At 39.3% G+C, this 23,271-nt stretch overlaps 1 protein-coding gene across 2 annotated transcripts; it reads left to right on the top strand.

Moving 5' to 3' along the window:
- The first annotated feature begins 1,804 nt into the window (after nt 1–1,804).
- Nucleotides 1,805–9,954, top strand: GFER (growth factor, augmenter of liver regeneration). Of its 2 annotated transcripts, XR_005558172.1 has the most exons (4): nt 1,805–2,003; nt 7,522–7,724; nt 7,941–8,216; nt 8,308–9,954. XR_005558172.1 is itself a non-coding variant. In XM_039355590.1 (3 exons), exons 1-3 carry the CDS (start codon nt 1,830–1,832, stop codon nt 8,101–8,103), a joined length of 540 nt encoding a protein of 179 aa, XP_039211524.1. In that variant the 5' UTR covers nt 1,805–1,829; the 3' UTR covers nt 8,104–9,954. The 2 variants fall into 2 exon arrangements, 1 of the variants encoding a protein (XP_039211524.1); XM_039355590.1 differs by having other exon boundaries at nt 7,941–9,954.
- The last annotated feature ends 13,317 nt before the right edge of the window (nt 9,955–23,271 follow it).

The following is a 23,271-nucleotide window of genomic DNA, read 5'->3' as shown; positions in this document are numbered from 1 at the left end:
AAGATTTAAAATGTAATTACTTCTGCCAAAAATATATGCAAAATAAAATCCCCCTTCTATTATTTTTGTTCACACTGGAATTCCTGGTTTGTTTGTTTTTTTGTCTTTCTATATTCTTTTCTACAATTTTCTTTGTAACAAATTTATGACAAGCTAAATTGAAAACCATTGTTTACAGCCACCTGGATAGGGTTCTTATAGAGTCTCTTTATGAGGGAGATAGGCGATTTTGAAATTTGATAAATACTAGTAAGTGAACTGGTTGGGATCAGACCATATCCGCCAGCCATTAAATCCTTGGTTGACACACAGCTAAGCTAAAACCATGTAAACCACATGCAGTGCTGGCATACTGCATGAGCTCAACCACAAATTTCTGAAACTGGAATTGCTAATTTGATCACTGACATCAATACATGCTAACCCAAAGCCTCACCTCCAGCAGAGAGCAGTCTCTCCCCCCCTCACCTCTGGGTCATTTATTATCCAATTGGTCTGTTAGGAATTCAAGTGGACAATGCCTTCCTGTACTTTAAATCCATTATCCTGGATCCTTCATTCTAGAATGAAAGAAATCTGGTGCTAACCTCCTGGATGACCTTTTAAGTACTCAAGGAGTGCTAACAGATTCCTCATCCAGCTTGCCTGCAATGGCCCTCTCAAGGCTACTCATACTCATCTCCCTAAATCTTCTTTTTGGTTCTGTTGGCCAAGAGAAAGTCTGGGATTTGTTTACCCAGTGTAAGAGCCAAACAGTAATGTAGGGTCGAGGAAAGTGGAAATTTATCACTTTATTTCTGATCAGAAGCAAAGGGACTCTCTGCTAGCAAAGAAGCTGGGAGGAGTACTGAGCAGGAGTGGCATTCTATTTTTATACCTCAAGATACAGGAAATTCAGAACAGCAATACCATGATTGGTTACAAATTTCTTATCAATATAGCAGGTGTATAAGTAATGCGATTCAGGGTAGAACACCACACGTACAAGTTGTGCTGTTTAGATGTTCTTAGCATGACCTATACCACCTAGACCCCTGCTTGGCCCTCAGCCAAAGCTGCAACAAGCTTCTAGATACTGCTCTAACCGCATCCTGTGCATTTAGCTCTGGTTTCTCTGTAGGATCTGCTTTCAGTGTTCCTTATCAGGCGTGCAGATCTTGTTCTGATCTAGCTAAGCTGCTGGCAGTTTCCTGTTCTGAGTTTCTATGCAGACAAGACAAAAGCAGACTGAAAAGAATTGAAAAGAATAGGTTCCTTTTTAAATGAAGTACTTTCAAGGTTGGGGTCTCAGGCCCTCCGTTCTTTGCTCACCCTTGCTGCCCTCTGAATCCATAGGGATCTACAAGTGAAGAAACGGCTTTCCAAGTCTTGTGATACCAACTCTGCTATTTTTGCACTTAAATACAACCTCAGGATGCAAGTAGGGAATAGCAGAGCTTGCAAGATGGGTTTCTTCACTTCAACATCAACGTGTTAGGAGCCGATACATCATCTGAACCTTAAATCCGAACTTTTCAAAGCATGATGCCAACCCCTGGGCATGGTCCTGGAGGAGTTTTTAATTCAAAACTCGCTGAACCAGCAAATCACAGCACTAACTGGTCTGTAAAGCCACAGAAAGTTCTGCCTCTGAGAAAGACTTTCCAATTTTCCCTGAAAGCCTAAGCCCAGGCCTTCTGCCGCGCCATTAAAAGGAGCTTTTGGCTCGGTCGGGTCGGGGATGCTCAATTTCTGCATCCGATCCCCCGCTCCCCCATCGCCATGGTAACGGCGGCGGTCCATGCCTAGGCATGCCCCCTCCGGCCCAGCGTCCCTTGCGCGCGGGCAAAATGGCGGCGCCCAGTCCCAGCTCGGGGCGCGCTTTCCCCTTCCCGGGCTCTCCGAGCGAGCATCCCGCGAACGAGGAGCCGCCGTCGGAGGAGAAAAGGCCGAAGAAGCCGCCCTGCCGGGCCTGTACAGACTTCAAGAGCTGGATGCGGGAGCAGAAGAAGCAGGCGGGGCCGGTGAGGAAGTGGGTGGCCGGGCTGCTGGGGCTGAGCTGAAAAGGGAGGGACCTCTCTCGCCCCCTTCCCTCTGTGGCGTGGCGGAGATAAAATCGTTTGCCCACCGCTGGGTTGGAGGCTGAATGGGCGTGGGGTGTGTGTGTGTGTGTGTGTGTGTGTGTCATGTACCTTTGGCACTGAAGGCTGGGCGGGAAGTACCGTTGATGGCCGCCAGAGGGCGCCCCCGGGGCCGCTCCATAGGGATCCAGGTTCTCTCACTGCCAGTATGGGGTGGGGGGTGGGGAATACCAGAAATTTCATAAGAAATAAGAAAATAAATAAGCTTCCATGGTGCTGTTTTATCCCGCAGATATACACGATCCCTTGTAGATCTAATAATCCCAGGTTCTTCCCCCTATTCCTTTTTGCTGACTGATACAGGCAAAGAAGCAAAAAGGTAAAGGTTTCTTTGTCCACTCCTGTCTGACTCCGAGGTGCCGGTCTCCTTCCATTTCTCCAGCCTTGTCCGTGGTCATGCGGCCAGCATGGCTATGCGCCAAAGTCACACGGAACACTAATTAACAGCAGTAAATTAATCTACTCGCATTTGCATGCTTTTGAACTGCTAGATAGGTAGGAGGTGGGATGAGGACAGGAGCTCACCCTGTTGCAGAGTACTCAAAATGCCCCCCCAGTGACATGAACTGGGGTGAGTTCATGTTACTGGAATCACAAAAATAAGCCTCTCAAATGCTGCCAATTTCAGTCTTGCAGATATTGCTGTCTCTTAGGGGGAGCCTAAGAGCGTCCCCGGGTGGCAGATTGGGGGGCCTTACCCATTATGGCTTTATACTGTAATGGCGAGTTGGAGGGAATCAAATATCTCCCGTGGACCAACAGGCCTAGTGAGTGGCAGCTGGCTCCCCAGTATCGACTGAAGGCAGAGACCATATTGGTTGGAATGGATTCAGAAGAACAGTACACGGTGTGGTGGCAGCCACTTGAACAGCGTGTGCACAGCGGTGTAGAAAGCAAAGGGAAGACTACTACAATATATATTTCACAGGAAAATCATGTTAATGGTGGCAAAACCTAAAAATGGCCCCGAGTACGGGCACTCCTTACTCTTAGACAGGGATGCTAAGAATCTCCCGGTCCACTAAAAGCATGATAAACCCAAAACTACAAATTGGTACATGGAATTTGAGAAGCCTATACGAAGCTGGGAAAACACACAACACTATCCAAGAAATGTCCAAATACAATATCTGTATATTGGGAGTGAATGAAATGCGCTGGCCTGAAAATGGAATGTGTAGAATAGGAAATTATACTATCTACTACTGGTGAGAATAGCAAACACCATCGAAATAGAGTAGCTACAGTATAATTGTAAACAATCGTGTAAATAAATGCATCAAGTCCTTTATTCCTGTATCTGATAGAGTGATAATAATCCAAATAAATAGTACTCCAGTAAATATGAATGTTATATAAGTTTACGCTCCCACAGCTGACAGCGATGAGGAGGATTTAGAGAAGTTCTACGAAAATAGAAGCAATGTACTGAAAACCCTAAAAAGTAATGATATCACAATACTCATGGGGGACTTCAATGCAAAAGCAGGAGAAGGAAATGATGCTCCTGTAGTTGGAAACTTTGGCTTAGGAACCAGAAATGGTAGAGGTGACAGATTTGTGGACTTCTGCAAGGAACATAGGCAATGTGTGATGAATACTTTTTTCAAGTTGCCAAAAAGATGCCTCTATACTTAGAGATCACCAGCAAATACACGAAATAATGTAGTAAGGAACCAAACTGATTATTTTACAATAAACAAAAGATTTAGAAACTCAGTAAAATCAGTAAAGACATACTCAGGTGCAGATGTACCATCCGATCATAATCTACTACTTTCTGAAGTCCAGCTGAAACTAAAAAGGATAAAAAACCCGAACCCTGCTAAACCAAGAATTGACAGAGACTTCATCATTAAACATGGAGGTAAGATTAAAGAAGAACTAGAAAATAATTTAAGGGAAACCAACAACCTGAATGATGATGATGTAGAAGCGAACTGGAATAAATTCAAAAACGCAATAGTAGAGGTAACAAATTCAAAACAGAGAGAAGGTACCACAAGAAACAACAGTGGATGACGGAGGAAATTCTTCATCTCATGGATGAAAGAAGATCTTATATAAATAAAAACAAAGAAAAATACAATGAATTGCAGAAAACAATTAGAAGAAAAATTTGACTGGCAAAAGAAAAGTTTACAAAGAGATGCAAGGAAATAGAAGAGACAGAACGTATACATGATAATTTCAATTTACACAAAAAAGTGAAAGAAGCAGCAGGCCTCTACAGAAAGAAAACCAACAACCTAGTTGACAAAGAGGGGGAAATTATCTTAGATGAGGATGAAAAACTAAAAAGATGGAAAGAATATATTGAAGAACTTTTCGAGGACACTAGGGATGATATAGATATGGGAAGTATAACAACTGGACCAAATATCACTATGGAAGAGGTTGAACATGCAATAAAAATAGCAAGCACAAGAAAAGCCACAGGACCTGATGATATCCCAGTAGAAATTTTAAAATTGCTGGAAGACAATGGGAAGAATTTTTTACTGCAGCTCTTCAATCAGATATATGAAACAGGAAAGATACCAAATAATTGGCTAAAATCAACCTTTGTGACAATCCCCCCAAAAATAAATGCAAAGAAGTGTACTGAATACAGAACAATAAGCTTAATGAGTCGTGCTCTGAAAATATTCCTGAGAATAATTCACGCAAGAATATACAACAAAATTGAAGAGCGTCTAGGTAACACACAATTTGGTTTCAGAAACAATCTTGGTACACAAGATGTGCTGTTCAGCATTCAGGTTTTTGTACAGCGTTGTAGTGATATCAGTCACAGTGTTTACATGTGCTTTATTGATTTTGAAAAAGCTTTTGATAAAATAAGACACAGCAAACTATTAGAAATCCTGAAACAAAGAGGACTAGATGACAAAGATATCCAAATAATAAAGAGTCTGTATTGGCATCAGGTAGCAAATGTGAGACTAGGCCAAAAATACTCAGCTGATGCAGAAATAAGAAGAGGGGTCAGACAGGGATGTATTCTGTCCCCACTGTTGTTCAATATCTACTCTGAGTCAATCTTCAACGAGGCACTGGAGAACATCGATGCTGGCATCAAAGTAAACAGTATTTGGATCAACAAAATGCTGACGATACAGTTCTGCTTGCCAGTAAGAATGAAGACCTTCAGCTCCTCATCAACACGGAAATATTTAAAAAATATGGCTTGAAGCTTAACACCTCAAAAACCAAGATCATGGTCGTCAGCAAACAACCCGTTAATTTACCACCAATAAATTCAGAAGGAATACCACTAGAAAAAGTTGAAAGGATCACACACCTTGGCTCCAATTTACATGAAAGCTGGGACATGACCGTTGAAGTAAAGACAAGGATAGAAAAAGCCCAAACAGCATTCTTCAAAATGAAAAAGGTCTTCTGCAGTCACGGCATAAGCCTAAGACTGAAAGTCAGGCTTGTCAGATGCTATATTTTTTCTATCCTGCTCCATGGAGTAGAGAGAAGGCCACCTGAAGAGACTAGAAACATTTGAAATGGATTTACAGGCGGCTGTTACGAATAAGCTGGGTTGACAAGATCAGAAATGAGGAGGTGATAAGCCACCTGGGAAAGCCAAGGGAAATGTAAGGACCCACCCCACTTTGCATCTTAAGAATTCCTTCCAACAGGAATCCTTTATTAAGAGAAAATGGTTGCAGGCATGCTAGACAGGACTTGGGGTCCAAGCTCTCCCATTCAAGGTTTTAAGGGGTTCCCCAGTAGTCCCACCCAATCAACCCCCCTTCCAGTGATAGTTTCAAGTATCACAATTCCACCCCCTTTTTTCTTTCTTCCGTCTGGATGGAGACTTCAGATAACTACATGAAAGGCAAATACCCTTCTTTGGTATGCTAACGTTTGGAGGTTACAATAAACACACATTCAGCATTCAGCTCTTTGAAGTGTACTGAAGGAAGTGAGGGCCATAAAGCCCCTTTGTTCTCCCGCTTCTCTCCCTCTTATGGCAGAATCCAGAGAAGGCAGAATTGGGAGTTTCTATATTTGATAATTAAAGATGAAATATAATTGGATTCTGACAGGAAATCATCAAAACAATTAAAAAACAAAAATTAGAATATTTTGGACACGTGATGTGACACCCAGAAAAATACGGCATACTCCATTTAATCCTCCAGGGAAAGATTGAAGGCAAACAAGGTCCAGGCAGAAAAAGAACATTGTGGCTTCAAAATCTAAGGGATTGGTTTAGACAAAACTCAGCAGCACTTTTTCGTGTGGCTGCTGATAAAAACAGGATCGCTAACATGATCGCCAACGTTCGATATGGAAGAAGAAGGAGGAGGAGGAGGAGGAGGAGGAGGAGGAGGAGGAGGAGGAGGAGGAAGAAGAAGAAGAAGAAGAAGAAGAAGAAGAAGAAGAAGAAGAAGAAGAAGAAGAAGAAGAAGAAGAAGAAGAAGAAGAAGAAGAAGAAGAAGAAGAAGAAGAAGAAGATGATATTGCTGTGGGAATCAGCTTTTGCTTGTGGCTTTTGTTCAGGAGGATTCTTAAAGGGGGATGTAGGTGTTGAAAGAAAAATCTTCATCGGTCCAATCCAAGCTGGGAATAAACAAAATGGAGACTGCTTTAGAAAGAACGTTGTAGTTTACTGAAGAGCAAAGCCAGACAGAAGCATGGCTCTGAGAAAGCTGACCACATGGAGCAGGGAGTGGTGGGTTTTATACCTTCTTGGGCTTTTGTGTTTGGAATTGTTCCTATGGCATGAACTTTGACCTGAGGTTCAGTATGCCTTTGTGGTATTCTGATGGTGGTGGGTTGATTCTATTATGTCCTAAAGGTCATATCCTGCTTCCCTGGGACTGTGATTGATGGCTATGTCCTGTGTTGGATTTTTGGGGGTGAGGGGTTGTTAGTTCTAGGGATCTTTGTCTTTCTAATCCCATCAGCCCTAAGCTTCCTGGTGCCTATCTTTCTGAAAGGATTGTCATATCTGCATTTCTACAGACCTGGTTTCTGCTTGAGGGAGGGAGACTTGGGGCTATTAAGAAAAACTGGGCATGCTTTTCTGCCTTTATAAGATCTTTTGAGGAAATATAATATTCTGCCTTTTTAATATTTCTTTCTCTGGGGGGGGGTGACTTCCCACATAGGGGGGTCCTGGAACAGGACTGTGAGAAGAGATTCCTGAATCAGAGGAGAAGGAAGAGGAAGTAAACTTGCCTGTCAAACTTAATCTTCTGAGAACCTGCTTCAGGCTCCATCAAAAATCTCCTATATTGTGAAATTTGCTTAAGATGTTGCATGTTCCTAGCTAATTGTGGTTTATGTAACAAACTACAGTAAAAAGTAAACAGTAATGTTTGCATAATGTATAGGCAATTTGTCTGCCTTTTCTCACATGCTGTGTTCTTCTAACTAGGAAACAAGTGTCCAGGAATCAACCTCTAATTGCCCCCTAGACAGAGAAGAACTAGGGAGATGTTCATGGTCGTTTCTACACACGATGGCAGCATTTTATCCTGACCGGCCCAGTAAAATTCAGCAGCAAGAAATGATACAGTTTATCCAATTATTTTCTAAAGTTTTTCCTTGTGATGAATGTGGAGAAGATTTCAGGAATAGGTGAGGGTTTGTGTTTTTGTTTTGTTTTGTTTTGTTTTGAATGCCTGAATTTTATATATCCTTTGCCTTAAAGGAATTAATTTTCTGCTATGAGATGATTTAACTTTAGCACAGTAGAAACTCTATCTCTGTGACTTGTTTATTCTGTGAAAATTAAGCAGACTTGTGTATCTTTTAACAAAGAAGTAAAGGTGCCTTTGGTTTCCCTTGACACAGAATACGAAAAAATCAACCTGATGCCAGCAGCAGACGTGGTTTGACACAGTGGTTTTGCCGGATTCATAATGAAGTAAATAAGAAACTGGGGAAGCCTGAATTTGACTGCTGTCTTGTAGACCAACGATGGCGAGATGGATGGAAAGATGGATCCTGTGATTAGATCTTCTGGATATTTTTCCAACTTGATTAAAAAAAAAAATCAACAAAACACCCCAAAAGCAATCCAGTATGGACCTTTCCTAGAGACAAAATTGTGCTTTGTTATTAATGGAGGTGATGGAAACAGGCAAAGGGTTTTGATATATATTTTCCATTTCTGGTTTTGAAAATTTAATATTGAACAGATCTCTGTAATACTTTTCAGATGGAGCCTCTACCTGTTGATTGTGCTCTTTTCCTGATCACTTGAATTATTTGAAATATCAGCAAACACTGCCTTCAGAAGACTAGAGTATGTTTGAAGAAACCATTTTGAAGATGAAGACATTGCACTTTCTTAGCTCAGTGCTGATTTAATCCCTGGAGATCTGAGATGGTCCATCTGCAACTATTTGCAGCCTTCCTCTGAGCCCAGCATTATTTGCCTTCATTGTGTTGCTTGCACTTTTGTTTTCAACAGATTTTTCCCTTCTCCTTAAAACCTAAAATATTTTTTAATTCTATTTTTTTAAAAGTGCTACAATATAAATATCTAGAAAACTGTCTGGTTACATTTCTGCAGCATATACACAGTAGGACAGGGTTTCTCATTTAAGGTGTGAGCGATGGTGTCCTCTTTTTATTTTCCTTCTGGCCAGACTCACAAAAGAGGACAATCTAGATTAATTTACTTTTCATTAATGAAATAAGCCCATAGGAATCATGAGGTCATGTTATATATCAAAATGCACAGCTCTTGGGAATGGGGCTTGTGAAGGTTATGTTCATTCCACATATGGTAAATTGTTGAGTTCCATTTCAAGTAAGTGTTCTTTTTACCTACCAGAACTTTGTGCGTCCAAAGTCTCATTACCTGGAAGTGGAAAATAAATGTGCTCGGAGATACCACCTCAAAGGTGGTATGTTTTATAGCAGAGCCAGCTGGCTAAAATAAACTGTCAACAGTTGCCTTGTGAAGAAAAGCAGAAGGTTGGAGTCAAGAAATATTGAAGGGCATTCTTCTATCCCTTAGAAAAGTTTCGAGTTGGATTTTATACCACAATATACCATGTAAGATTACCAGTGAAATTCAAACTGTGATTAAAGAGATAAATGAGAGAAGCATTGACTGTTTAGAGGTAACCATGTTTATCAGTTTTTGATAAGCTATATTTTTGGAAGAAATTTATGGTTTGAATTTAATTTCTTGTTTTATCTGAATATGGGAATCTGGCTTGGACTACAATATTTAACAGAAAAGGTAACTATCAAACCTTGTTAATTATAGATATAGATTGATGAATTTATTTCTCTGGGTTGGTTCTACTTTTCCTGACCTATTAAATTTGGAGAACTCATTACTAAGAGATATGTTAACCTGAATTATTTTCATTTTACAGGGGTTGGCTAAAGTCCAGTTTTTTTGCCCAAGCAAAGCAGGTGTGATTAATTAATGCAGAGTAAATACACATGCAGCTATGCAAAGCACAGTGAAGGACAACTCCAGTCTTCTTCCTCTGTTTACTCTGGATCAGTATCTGGAAACTTGCAGCAGAGGAATAAGAAAGCTGGTGATGAAATGGCATCTGGTCCTTGTCAAAGGGTGTTCTTCTCAGAAACATTTAAAAGGATAGCTGTGCCCCATGGCCAAGGATTTGGCAAGCACTACACAGCTCTATTACTAAAGTCAAATGGATGTTTGATGAAGGAAAGGTCTAACATTTTGTATTTAAGACAATAAAAATCAAATTTTTGTTTGCAAATGTGTGGGATGCTTTCCATTGTAAAAACAATGATGAGGGCAATTTTAAGTATGTCTCAGAATTTATTTTTGTGCTTGCTGACCGAATAATAAAAGTAAATATTTGTTTTCCTCTCCGTTTTTTAAAAGTAAATGTTTCCCCAATGTTATACTTCCTACTAGTGTTGGAGTTATTAGTTGGATATTACTGTATCTCTTCAGATAATATTACTCGAGGATGATTTATTATCAAGTTGAAAACAAGTTTGCAAGGAATACCAAGCAATACCAGGCTGAGTTGGAAAGAAAACATCCTAGAAAATGATAGTGGCAAATTGTTTCTGTACTGTTGGCAGGAAAACTGGATGTCTCCCTTACATCCCAGGAGCTGTGTCTGAGTTGCAGAAGACTGACTTACAAAAAACAGTTTTGCCAAGTTCTCCATACGCATATTCAGAAAGTATTCAGACCCTCTTCACTTTTGTCAATTTATTATGCTGTAGCCTGATTCTACAGAGAATTAGAATAGAACAGAATAGAATAGAATAGAATAGAAGCTGGAAAGGACCTTGGAGGTCTTCTAGTCCAGCCCCCTGCTCAAGCAGGAGAACCTATACCATCTCAGACAGGTGGATGTCCAGTCTCCTCTTGAAAATCTCCACTGATCTCTGGGGATAAGCTGTTCCACTGGTTGATTGTCCACACTGTCAGGAAGTTTCTCCTTAATTCCAGGTTGATTTTGATCAGTTTCCAACCATTGTTTCTTGTCCTGCCCTCTGGTGCTTTGGAGAATAATTTGACCCCCTCTTTGTGGCAGCTCCTCAAATACTGGAATACTGCTATCATGTCCCCTAGCCCTTCTTTTCTCTAGACTAGCCAAACCCAAATCCTGCAATCAGTCTTCATACATTTTAGTTTCCAGGACTTTGATCATCTTAGTTGCTCTTCTCTGAACTTTTTCCCAAGTCTCAACATCTTTTTTGTAGTATGACTAAAATTGGTTGCAGTATTCCAGATGAGGTCTCACTAGGGTTTTATTAAGCGGTACTAATACTTTGTGTGATCTTGATTCTATGATTCTTACACTCAGTGGCTCCGAGATCACGTCTGTCCGCTCCTTCAGAACCCTGGGGTGGAAACCCTCTGGTCCAGGTGACTTGTACTCATGCAGGGTGGATAGGCATTCTCTCACCATGTCCTTGCCTATTTTGAATAGTGCACCTGTTCTGCCTCCCTTGGGCTATTTCTTCCTTTTGTGTAAAAACAGACCCGTAAGCAGTCCTGCTTTCTCCCTGCTGCTGGTCACCTTCCTGCCATTTGCTCCCATTAGTGGACCTGTTGTTCCCTTGACTTGCTCCTTGTTCCTTACACATTGACAGAAATTTGTTGTTATTATTTTTGGCCTTAGTTGCCAGTCTTAGTTTATTGTGGACCTTATTTAATATGATGTAATTTAAACTATCTTGAGTTAGTGTTAACAAATCAGTGTTAACAAATATACTTTAAATGTACACTATATTATCCAAAGCTTGTCTAGATTATAAAAACCCAGATTAAGATGGACTGAGATGAATGAATAATATCTGACCAAACTGATTGTATAGTTTAACTAAAATAACAGTTAAAATTTTGCTCTCTACAATGATTACAACATGGAACTATAACTGATGTCTGGGATCTTTTCCTTCTAAAATCAGAAATATATACTATAAGCTTTGGAACAGGCGTGTGCTATTTTTACATTCCTCCTCCTCCTTGGAATAAGTTGTCCCTGTCAATCCTCGCAGTCACTGATGCTTCATCCCACCAGCTTTCCTTCAGTATAAAGCAACAAATCATCCAGAGATGATTTTGTAAAGATGGAAAGGGAGGGATGAATACGAAGCCCCTGAGTATCCACACTGCTGCTTCTTCCTATACATTTTGGTAAAGAGAGTTTGCTGGTGGTGGGAATGCTGGGCTTAGCCATTGCCCCCTGTGGCAGCCAGTCCTTCTCTGACCTGCATGGGGATAAGATTTGGAGCTGGCATCAATATCACAAAATATATCATGAAATTGACTAATTATCACGGCCAACAGTTCATTGACTTGGGTTATGTAACAAAAATACTTCTGTTGGTGAAACCAGCCAGCGTAGCTTTCTGTAAAACATGGTTTATGGCTTAATATTTATACAAACTCATCCAACTGATTTATCCTTTAAGCCATGATCAAACTAACAAATTAATGTGCTGTTCACCTCACTGCAAACAGTGGAATGTGTAGCTTATAAACACTTTATCAATGGTGCTTCACATGCAGCAGCAGCAAGTCAGTGTTTTGTTTTACATTGTGTTATCCAGTCGCTAGACAAGAGACTGGTGACCACATATATTTCTGAGATAAATAAACCAGGTTCTCCTGTTACATTTAACAAACAGAAAAGGCCTTTTATTCAGCTACAATCAACCATAACCTTGCAATAGATTAATCAACAGCCCTTTGTATAATATTTTCCTTCCCCAGTTTTTTCAGCCTTTTCTCTTCCATAAAGGCACTCTCTTCAAAACATCCATAATTTTCACCTTAACTACAGTGTTTATAGATCCTTCTCACAACTGTTCACATATAATGGGTCTCATTTCAGGTTGAAAGAAATTTATTTGGTTTCCCCTCTTCCGAGAACAGCAGTCTAAGGCTGCATGGAAAGTGGCTGAATTGGAGAAGCCCAATTTGTTTTACCCATTCAATAATATTTGATTCATGTTTGCGATACTGGCAAATACCTGTAGCTTGGGTGAAGGACGAGGGTGCAGATTCATTCTCCAAGCTTGTGGAAGCTCAGATATTTATTCATGTTGTTTAAAGCCAATTGAACTCCAGATGAATAACTCTCTCTGGGGAAGAGGAGAGCCATTGGTCATATACAACCCCCAAGGCTCTCCTTTTGGGGGGAGGGGGACCAGGGCCTTTTCTTGAAATGCAATTGCTGAAATGCCATTAGTGTGTTGTCCTTATGGGACCCCTAAAATAGGCTTAAAAAACACAAGTCCTCCAAAGATTAGCAGAGCTCTCCAAGAACTGTTAAGGACGGGCCCCGATCTCCAACTCCCCTTCTTGTCAATCTCTTTCACCTTCTATCTATAATTTTATATTGCTGAGTAACCTTTAAAAAGTGAGTCTCCTCTGGAAGTCAGTAATAGATACAAGTCAGTGACTCACCCGTAACTGAAAAGGAAGAAGAAAAACATCACCATGCATTGTGAAGGTCTCTTCGCTCCCTATAGAGGGGGGGGCAGACTCTCAAGGGGCTAATGAAACCACTTTGAAATGGTTTCCTTTCTCCACAGACAGGTGGGCTCTAAATCTGGAGTCAAGAGGTCTGATGCTTTTCTTGGAAGAGGGTAAACTGAGGCACAGGGAAAGTCAAGATGGCTGGGGGGGGGGAGAACTGAATTGGATCCTGCTGGACCCATTACTCTAGCAGGAGGAAGGGGACGTGTTTTCTTGAGCAGAGGAATGACATCATAGTTGTCATGGCATCAGTATCTATGGAATGAAAATCATTGTCATGATATTAGATGGATTGGGGTGGGGAGAGCATGGCTGCACCTTTGATGTAAAAATCCTGCTGGTATATTCTGTGACATCCACAGTAACTACTCCCTCCATGGGCTTCCTCAGGTTGCTAGTGTGCACCACAGCCTGGCTGCAAGCCGGGTTGTAAAATCTCTTTATTGGATCTAACCATCAGGGGAGGGGATGGTGATAAGAATTTTTATCACTGTTCAAAAAGGCTCATATGCATGATTATCCTGCTAGAGTAATTAACAACAACCCTGTTAGGTAGGCCATCTTCCATTCCAGGAACAACTAATCTACTGTAGATCTTTATGAGCTGAGTTACGGGGAATGGATTTAATATTTGCAGAGTTTAGCAAGTCCTGGAATTATTGTAATTATTATTATGGTTTAGTGCACAGTCAGCTAGATGACTCGATTTGGCGTTTTTATCCATACATCGAGTTCTTCCCAAGGACCTGGGGTAGGCAGTTGTTGGTATTTGATAGTGTTAGAGGTATTGCAGGATGGAAGCTGTTCCGCAAGCTAAGCTGCCTTTTGCATTTGACTGATGTGGATTTTGTCAATGCTGATGAGGTTCACATCATGCTCCAGTTGTTTAGCAATTGCACCCAAAGTGTCTATGACTAATGGTTCTACCTTTGCTTTCTTTTGCCACAGTTGTTCCATTTCTTTGTGCAGTCTTTGTATTTTGTAATCTTCTCCAGTTCTTTCTCCAGGTACTGCCACATCCACCATCTAGACTTTTTTCTCTTTCTGAGGTGTTGTGTGGCAGGCGTCTGTCAGTTTGAATTCTAAAGTCCCAGAGTATTTTAGATTCTTCATTTTCTAGTACTTCTCTATTTTAGGTCCCACCAGTTCTTGCTTACAGGCAAATTGTTAGAATATTCATGAGCAGGAAGAGTCATGTGGTAACTCAGTCAGCCAATGTAAAAAAAGTGCTACTGAATCTGTGCAAAAGTATTGAGTTAGAAGCTGAATTTTCAGTCTCAGATTTGTCTCTGTATCTCTCTGTAAGAAGTCTTCATTGAGCTATGTTGCTGTAAAGAAGAATGTATGGTATTGTAAATATTTTAATATGAATATGAAGAAATTTATTTGAATCAGCTAAATGCAGTCAACTGTGAGAGCTTCTGATTTATTTTTCACCAACAGAGAAATTAAAATTCTTTAACAGGTTATGGGCCCAGAGCTTACTAAGGACTGCATTGTAATTTAAAGCTGGAAGAAACTGCCTGTGTTTTGAAAATACAAGAACAAGGCAGAATTAGTAGAATAGCTGAAATGGAATTTAAGCAAAGGTCTGTGCCTCGTTTAGGCCAGAAAAATTACATTGTGTGGGCTGCTAAAATGGAATGTTTGCTTAAAGCAAAAGAGCTGTGGTATATCGTAGAAAATCCACCACAAGTGTTTGCAGCTGCTGATCAGAAAAGTCAGCTTCAAACACTTGCAGATGAGATAAGATGGCTTATCTCATCTTGAATTTAGATGATGAACAATTTCTAAATGTTGCAAATTTAAAGACTGCAAAGGAGATTTGGTTGAAATTGAGAGCTGTGCACATGAATGTTTCTGCATGGAACACAGTCCAATTGTCAAGAAAACTTTACAGAGCCTGTTTGCAACCAGGTGAATCTGTGGAACAGCATTTAAATAAAATGCAAAGTTAGAACAATGTGGGATTAAATTCACTGAGTCCCAGAAGGTTTTATTGGTGTTGAACAGTTTAGATAAAACCTGGGACACAATTTCTACGATATTTGAGTGTAAAGAAGAGCAAGACTTAAATTTTGAGGCTTTAAAGGCATGTTTGCTTAATGAAGAAGAAAAGCAACATTTTAGAAGCAGCCACGAGGAGGTGAAATTCCTGAGGAGGGGGTCCTGACTGCAAGTCTCCGGAGAAGAAACAAGCAGATGGGACCAAGTTGCATCAAAAGAGAGATTTTGCAAGCAGAGGGCTCAGCAAGAAAAGAATTGCTGCATTTGTGGAGCAAACACACATCTGAAAAGGAACTGTTTGCAGAGGAACAATTTGCAGTGAAGGACATTTGTACAAGCAAAAAAGACTGATTTGGAAAAGGAACATTTTGGTGTTGCAAAAGTTTGCTATAGCAACAACAGAGACAAGTGGCTAATAGATAGTGGGGCAAGTCAACCAATTGTTAATGACTCTGAATTATTTTGCAGGTTTGTTCCAGTAGCACAAGAAGCTGTGGCTTTGGCAAATGGCCAGAAAACAAAAGTCATCGGAAGAGGCGATGTAAAAATTCCATATTTGGAATCAAAGTTTATCAATGTGCTTTGTGTACTTGACATGGAACATAATTTGTTAAGTGTGTCTAATTTAGACAAACAAGAGATCATTTTTGAGATCATTTTTGCAAATGGGAAGTGTCTCATCAAAAGGAATGGGAATATTTGTGCAGAAGGCATAAAGGAAGATAATCTATATGTATTGCAGGGACAAAAGGTTCAATGTTCCCATATATTTAAGAATGTTGCAGAGCATGATTCGTGTGTTTATCTTCTACATAGAAGACTTGGCCATGCAAGCTTTAAGGTTTTGCAGCAAATGCAAGAGTTTGCAGAAGGGCTAAATTTGAAGGGGTGCAAAACATATTTGGACTGTGCAGTATGCAAAGCATCGGAGTCAAAGGCATTCCCAGTTAGTAAATATAGCACAAGACAAACAAAAAGAGCTCTAGAACTGGTCCATGCAGATCTGGTGGGACCTATGCAAGCCAGTTTGGGAGGAGCACTGGTAATTGTTGATGATTATAGCAGGTATTCGTTTTGCTACTTGCTTAGAGGTAAAACAGAGGTGCTACAACAATTCAAACAGTGGGTAAGTTTTGTAGAGAGAAGGTACAGACAACAAGTGTTTCAGTTGCAAACTGACAGAGGTACTGAATTTATGTCAACTAAATTCCAACAATGGTTGGGGCAGTTGGGGATAAGACACAAACATACAAATCCTTACACAGCAGCAGAGAACGGTGTAGCTGAAAGAAGAAATGGTGTTTTGCAAACAATGAAAGATTCATTATTAGAGGATTCTGGTATGAGCAGGTCATATTGGGGAGAAGCCATATTGACTGCCAATTATATAGTTAACAGGCTGTGGAGTTCCTCCATTAATAATACTCCATATGCCATTCTATATGGGAGAAAGCCATCACTGGCACATTTGAGAATTTTTGGAAGTACATATTCCGAAGGCAATCAGAAGAAAGGGACAGCAAAAGGCAAGAAAGCTCAGGTTTGTGGGCTTTAGCAATGGAAGTAAAAGAATTGTAATTTCAAGGTCTGCTAATTTTGCAGAACAAAATTGGGACAGAATTAATGCAAATTCTGGGTATGTCTCACTTAATGACGGTGATCTATTTAATGACAATAACTCATCTAATGATGGAAAAATGATTATTGAAGATGTCAATGTTCAGGGAGGAGAGGCTGAACAAGACATGAAACCAGAAAGACTTGAGACACAGGAGCAGTTAATACCACGTAGATCAGAGCGACGTAACAAAGGAATTCCACCTGACAGGTATTCTGCCAGCAAAGTAAAGGTTTGCAATGTGTGGTATGAGCAAGAAGTTATAAAGAGGTGTTGGCATTACCAAAAGCTGAACAAGAAAGATGGAAGGAGGCCATGGATAAAGAGATGAAATCCATGGGAGACCATGAAGTATTTAAATCAGTGACTTGCCACAGGGAACCAAAGCTGTGGGTTGTAAGTGGGTATATAAGAAAAAGGTATTGCCAAATAATGATGTACAGTATAAGGCCAGGTTAGTGGCACAAGGTTTTTCACAATTAAAGAATGTGCACTACAATGAAGTATTTGCGCCAACTGTGAAAAGTGAGAGTATAAGATTAGCACTGGCGTTGGCAGCAGCATATAAGCATAAAATCTGGCACTTTGATATCACAACTGCATTTCTCAATGCTGAGTTAGAGGAAGAAATTTATATGATCCAAGCACCAGGATATGAAATTGCAAAACCTAACATGGTGTATAAATTAAACAAGGCTATTTATGGGCTGAAGCAGTCAGCCAGAAATTGTTTAGATTCCGCTTTAAAGGATCTTGGATTTAAAAGTTGCAAAGCTGATAATTGTATATATACAGTTACAAGGAGGGAATTGTCTACTGTTATCATTTGTGGATGATCTTTGCTTCATCACAAGTCAAAGAATTTGCTGATAAATTAGGAAAGAAATTTGAATTAAAGAATTTGGGAGAAATAAAAAATTATCTTGGTGTAGAGATACAGAAAAATGAAAAAGGTGGTTATATTCTCAGTCAAAGGAGAAAAATTGGGCAGTTATTGGAGAAATATAATATGAAAGATTGCAATACTGCTCCCACATCCATGAGTGCAGATTTTTATAATAGTTTAAGTGCGGACAAAGGTGAAACCTGTGATCAAGAGAAATATCACTCAGCAATAGGGAGTTTGTTATATCTATCACAATGGTCCAGGCCAGACATAGCTTGTGCAGTAAGCATTTTGAATCGTTTTATTGCTGCATCTACAAAGTTACATTGGATGGGTGTAAAAAGGGTTCTCAGATATTTAAAGGGAACTATAAATTTGGGTCTTCAAATACAGATTACTGAGGAATTGAAATTAAAGTGTTATGTTGATAGTGACTATGCAAATGACATAAACACAAGGAAATCAAATTCTGGGATTATAATATTGTTTGGAGGGACTCTGACTGGATGGAAGTCCAGAAAACAAACAACTGTTGCTATTTCAACAGCGGAAGCAGAGTTTATTGCTTTATCTGAATTGTGTTCTGAAGTAACATGGTATGTACAGTTGTTGCAAGATTTAAATATTAATGTAAAAGAATCTGTAAAGGTATTTGAAGACAATGCTGCCTGTATAAAAATGGCAACTGGTGACAGGGTGAAGAACAGAAGTAAACATGTAGACATTAAGTATTGTAATGTCAGGGAAGCTGTAAAAGGAAAATTGATTAGTTTACATCATTGTTCTTCTGAGGATAATTTGGCAGACATGATGACTAAACCATTGGGTGGTGTTCACTATGGAGAATGTATTAAGTCAATAGGTCTGATGTCTCTTCCTGTCATGAAGGGAGGAGTGTTAGAATATTAATGAGCAGGAAGAGTCATGTGGTAACTCAGTCAGCCAATGTAAAAAAAGTGCTACTGAGTCTGTGCAAAAAGGTATTGAGTTAGAAGCTGAATTTTCAGTCTCAGGTTTGTCTCTGTATCTCTCTGTAAGAAGTCTTCATTTGTGCTATGTTGCTGTAAAGAAGAATGTATGGTATTGTTAATATTTTAATATGAATATAAAGAAATTTATTTGAATCAGCTAAATGCAGTCAACTGTGAGAGCTTCTGATTTATTTTTCACCAACAGAGAAATTAAAATTCTCTAACATAAATGGTATTGTCCAATGCACCACTGTCATTGTCATCAAGATGTTTCTCTTTCGAAGATACAACTTGCCTAGAGAGGTTCATGTGAAATTTATAAAAAAGGCAATCAGAGATGAAATACTATATAGGACATGTGATGAACAGCTGGAGTATAGAGGGAAACAAATTATAGTGTTAAAACAAGTACCTAAAAGGATGAGAGATTTGCAGAAGAATTATCATTTTTTGACGTCTAGGCTGCATCAAAGTAAGGTGAATTTTACATGGCTAACACCAGAGGGGATTATTGTAACCTGGCAGGAGAAGAGATTCAGATTAGACACAGTGGAGAAAGCTGAAGACTTCTATAGACAATACTGTGTCCCAGAGGAAGATTTGGGAGAAGTAAAAGGGGGAGGAGGACAAGAAAGATTAGAACAGCAGGGGAGAAGTCTTGAGGAAATGAAGGAAATAAGAATTACTAGAAGTACCAAGGCACGACAGAAACAGGATGACGGGAGAGGAGTATAGGATATGGTCAATGAATATCGGATTTGAACTCACCAGTAAAGCGTTGGAAAGTCTTTAGTAAACTTATTAAATTAAATGCAGATATTATTACATTACAAGAGGTTCATATAAAAGACGATCAAAAATATTTATTAGAGCAGCCTAAATTAGGAAATTTGTATGCTTCATTAGATGAGAGGAAAAAAAGAGGAATCACTTTGTACGTTAAACAGGGGATAGCTTCCAAACAAATCTATAAGGATAAAGAGGGAAAGATTTTGATAGTGGAGGCTAAACTGAACAATAAATTGAACAATAAAAACATAATAATCGTTGTAATTTACGCGCCAAATGGAGCCCAAGTATCTTTCTTTTAAAAACTGCATAGTAAACTAAATGATATAGAGGGAGATGGGTTCTGCGTGATTGGGGATTTTATTGTGATAGTAGATAGAACAAAAGATCATAAAAGTAATGAGGTAAGGAAGGGGAATAAAAAAATACTTCCCAAAACATTTTTGAGATGTGCACAGACCTCAATTTGCTAGATGTCTGGAGAGAAAGAATTAAAGACAAAAGGGAATATACATATTACTCTAACAGACATAGATCGTGGACTAGGATTGATAAATTATGGCTATCAAAAGAACTAGATTCGGAAATTCAAGAAATTAATATAGAACCCAGTCTCTGGGCAGATCACAATCCCATAAGTTTTTGTTGGAAAGGGCGAAGAAGTAGGCCAAAATGGACCCTTCAAAGAGTGATCCTTAGAGGGAAAGAGTTTAAGGAAAAGATGGAGAAAGAAATGTATTTTTTCTTTCAAGCGAACAAAAATGGGGATACATCACTGCAGACTACCTGGGATACAGCTAAAGCATATATGAGGGGTGTTGCAATCTCATACATGGCTAGGAGAAACAAAGGGAAAAAACAATATAGGATGAGGCTAGAGGAAGAATATAAAGAGGCCAAAATGCAATATCAGGGAGACCCAAATAATAAAAGATTGAAAAGTAAAATGGATTTAATCAAACATAAACTGTACATAGAAGATTCGGAAAAGGTAGCACAACAACAGCTTAAGGTCGCCAAGCAAAACTATTTTGAACATGCAAATAAACCTGGGAGATGGTTGGCGTATAAATTTCGAAGACAGAAAGAGAAGCAGCAGATTACTAATTTGCAAGATGAGAAAGAAAAACCAAATGCACAAGTACAGCATAGGTGGCACCATGCTCAATAGTAGTAACTGTGAGAGGGACCTCGGAGTCCTAGTAGACAATCACTTAAATATGAGCCAGCAGTGTGCTGCAGCTGCCAAAAAGGCCAACACAGTGCTAGGCTGCATTAACAGAGGGATAGAATCAAGATCACGTGAAGTATTAATACCACTCTTCAATGCCTTGGTAAGGCCACACTTGGAATACTGCATCCAGTTTTGGTCACCACGATGTAAAAAAGATGTTGAGACTCTAGAAAGAGTACAGAGAAGAGCAACAAAGATGATTAGGGGACTGGAGGCTAAAACATATAAGGAACGGTTGCGAGAATTGGGTATGTCTAGTTTAACGAAGAGAATGACAAGGGGGGACATGATAGCAGTATTCCAATATCTCAGGGGCTGCCATAAAGAAGAGGGAATTAAGCTATTTTCCAAAGCACCTGAAGGCAGGACAAGAAGCAACGGGTGGAAACTAATCAAGGAGAGAAGCAACCTAGAACTAAGGAGAAACTTCCTGACAGTGAGAACAATTAATCAGTGGAACAGCTTGCCTCCAGAAGCAGTAAATGCTCCAACACTGGAAGTTTTTTAAGAAGAGACTGGACAGCCATTTGTCCGAAATGGTGTAGGGTTTCCTGCCCGAGCAGGGGGTTGGACTAGATGACCTCCAAGGTCCCTTCCAACTTTACTACTATTACTATTACTATTACTAAATGAAGTAAAGGAGAGACCCAATATGATGAGATTACTAAAAGGGGTATAGCCCAAAGATATTATGAAAAATTATATAAGAATGAGGGACAAAGAGCAGAAAGGATAATAGAATATTTGCAAAAGGCAAAGATACCAAAGATACCAGAGGAAATAAAATTTATATTAAACGGGGAAATAAGAATGACGGAAATAGTTGAGGCCATAAGTAAATAAAAGAACAACAAGGCGGCCAGCCCAGATGGAATACCAGTGGAGTTATACAAAGAGCAGCAAAATGTATTCAACCAATACCTCTTAGAAGTTTTTAATGCCGTTTTAACTGAAGCAAAAATACCTAAATCTTGCCTAGAGGCAAACATAGTACTAGTACCAAAAGAAGATGCAGACAGAACACAGATACAAAATTATAGGCCTATCTCCCTACTAAATGCTGACTATAAGATTTTCGCGTCAATAATGGCAGAGAGATTTAAAAATTATTTAATTGACTTTGTGACCAAAATGGATTTTTACCGAATAGGCAGATTAAGCGGAACATAAGTACGATTATAGACATTTTTGAATTTTATGAATTGCATAGTGACCGCCAAGTGGCACTTCTGTTTCTTGACACACAGAAGGCATTTGATAATGTTAATTGGCTATTTTTGATTCAACAATTGAAATTAATGGATGTTGGTAAAAATTTCTTAAACGTAATAACCACAATATACTCTGAACAGAATGCTCAGATTATAATAAATGGTGAGGCCACTAATAAATTTAGTATTCAGAAAGGTACAAGACAGGATGCCCTCTCTCGCTGTTGCTGTTTATATATACATTGGAGATTGTAGCAAGAGTAGTAAGGCAAGAGGAGCAGATTAAAGGGCTTGAGATCAAGAAGGAAATATACAAACTCCAAGCATATGCTGATGATTTAGTATTTATATTGGAGGATCCAGTGCAATCAGGTCATAAGCTATTCGAAATATTGGAGGAGTATGAAGATTCGGCAGGCTTGAAAATAAATAGAAACAAAACAAAGATCATAGCAAAAAATATGACTAATACACAAAAAGAAAATCTTGGGGGGAAAATAGGTATACAAATAGTTCCTAAATTAAAATATCTGGGAATTGTTATTTCTGCACGGTGCTCATCAATTAAAGAGGATAATTATGGAAAGTTAGTAAAGCATATAAAAGCTGACTTAGATTGCTGGAGAAACCTACACCTTTTGTTTCTTGGAAGAATCTCAGCAGTGAAAATGAATATTTTACCCAAAATGATATTTTTGTTTCAAAATATCCCAATCCAATTAGATAAAATTTTTTTTAAAGAGCTGAACAAATTAACATTAGATTTCATGTGGCAAGGAAAAAAAGCGAGAATAAAACAAAAGTCTCTACAGAATGCTAAAGAGAGAGGGGGATTAGGCTTTCCGAATTGGGAGCTGTACTATCAAGCAGCGGCCTTGACATGGATTAGGGATTGGATTACTCTGGAAAACAAAAGATGTTTATACCTAGAAGGGCATGACCTCCAGCAGGGTTGGCATGCTCATTTATGGACAGGGAAAAGTAGGAACCATCAATATTACTTGAGGCACAAAGTTTGGCAAGAGCTCATAAAAAGTTGGAACAGAGTTAAAAGCCAACACTATATAGGAGTTCCAGGTTGGTTCTCACCTTTAGAAGCAGTTACATACCCCAATGTATACAGGCAAGATAAGGTCATTACATATAAAGATATTCTGCCAGAGGAAAGCCATCTAAAGCAAAGACAAGAGTTGAGACAACAGGGAATAGTTTTGGCTTGATAAAATAATACTAGGCTTGGAGAGAAAGCAAATTAAAAATATATATAAATATATGTTAGAATATAAATTATATGAGAAACAAGTCAAAGAAACGATAATTACCTGGACAATAGATTTGGGACACGCTATAAATCTGGACTAATGGCAGCAAACATAACAATAAAATTACATTGGCGTCATCTTACAAAGAAAATCTTTATAAGATGCTTATAGATGGCATCTGCCACCGCCAGACTCGCA

This window comes from Crotalus tigris, unplaced genomic scaffold (assembly GCF_016545835.1).
Source record: "Crotalus tigris isolate CLP2741 ecotype Arizona unplaced genomic scaffold, ASM1654583v1 scf7180000018693.663989, whole genome shotgun sequence".
NCBI lineage: Eukaryota > Metazoa > Chordata > Lepidosauria > Squamata > Viperidae > Crotalus > Crotalus tigris.
The sequence above is the reverse complement of the archived record's forward strand: the minus strand, read 5'-3'. Positions and strand labels throughout refer to the sequence as shown.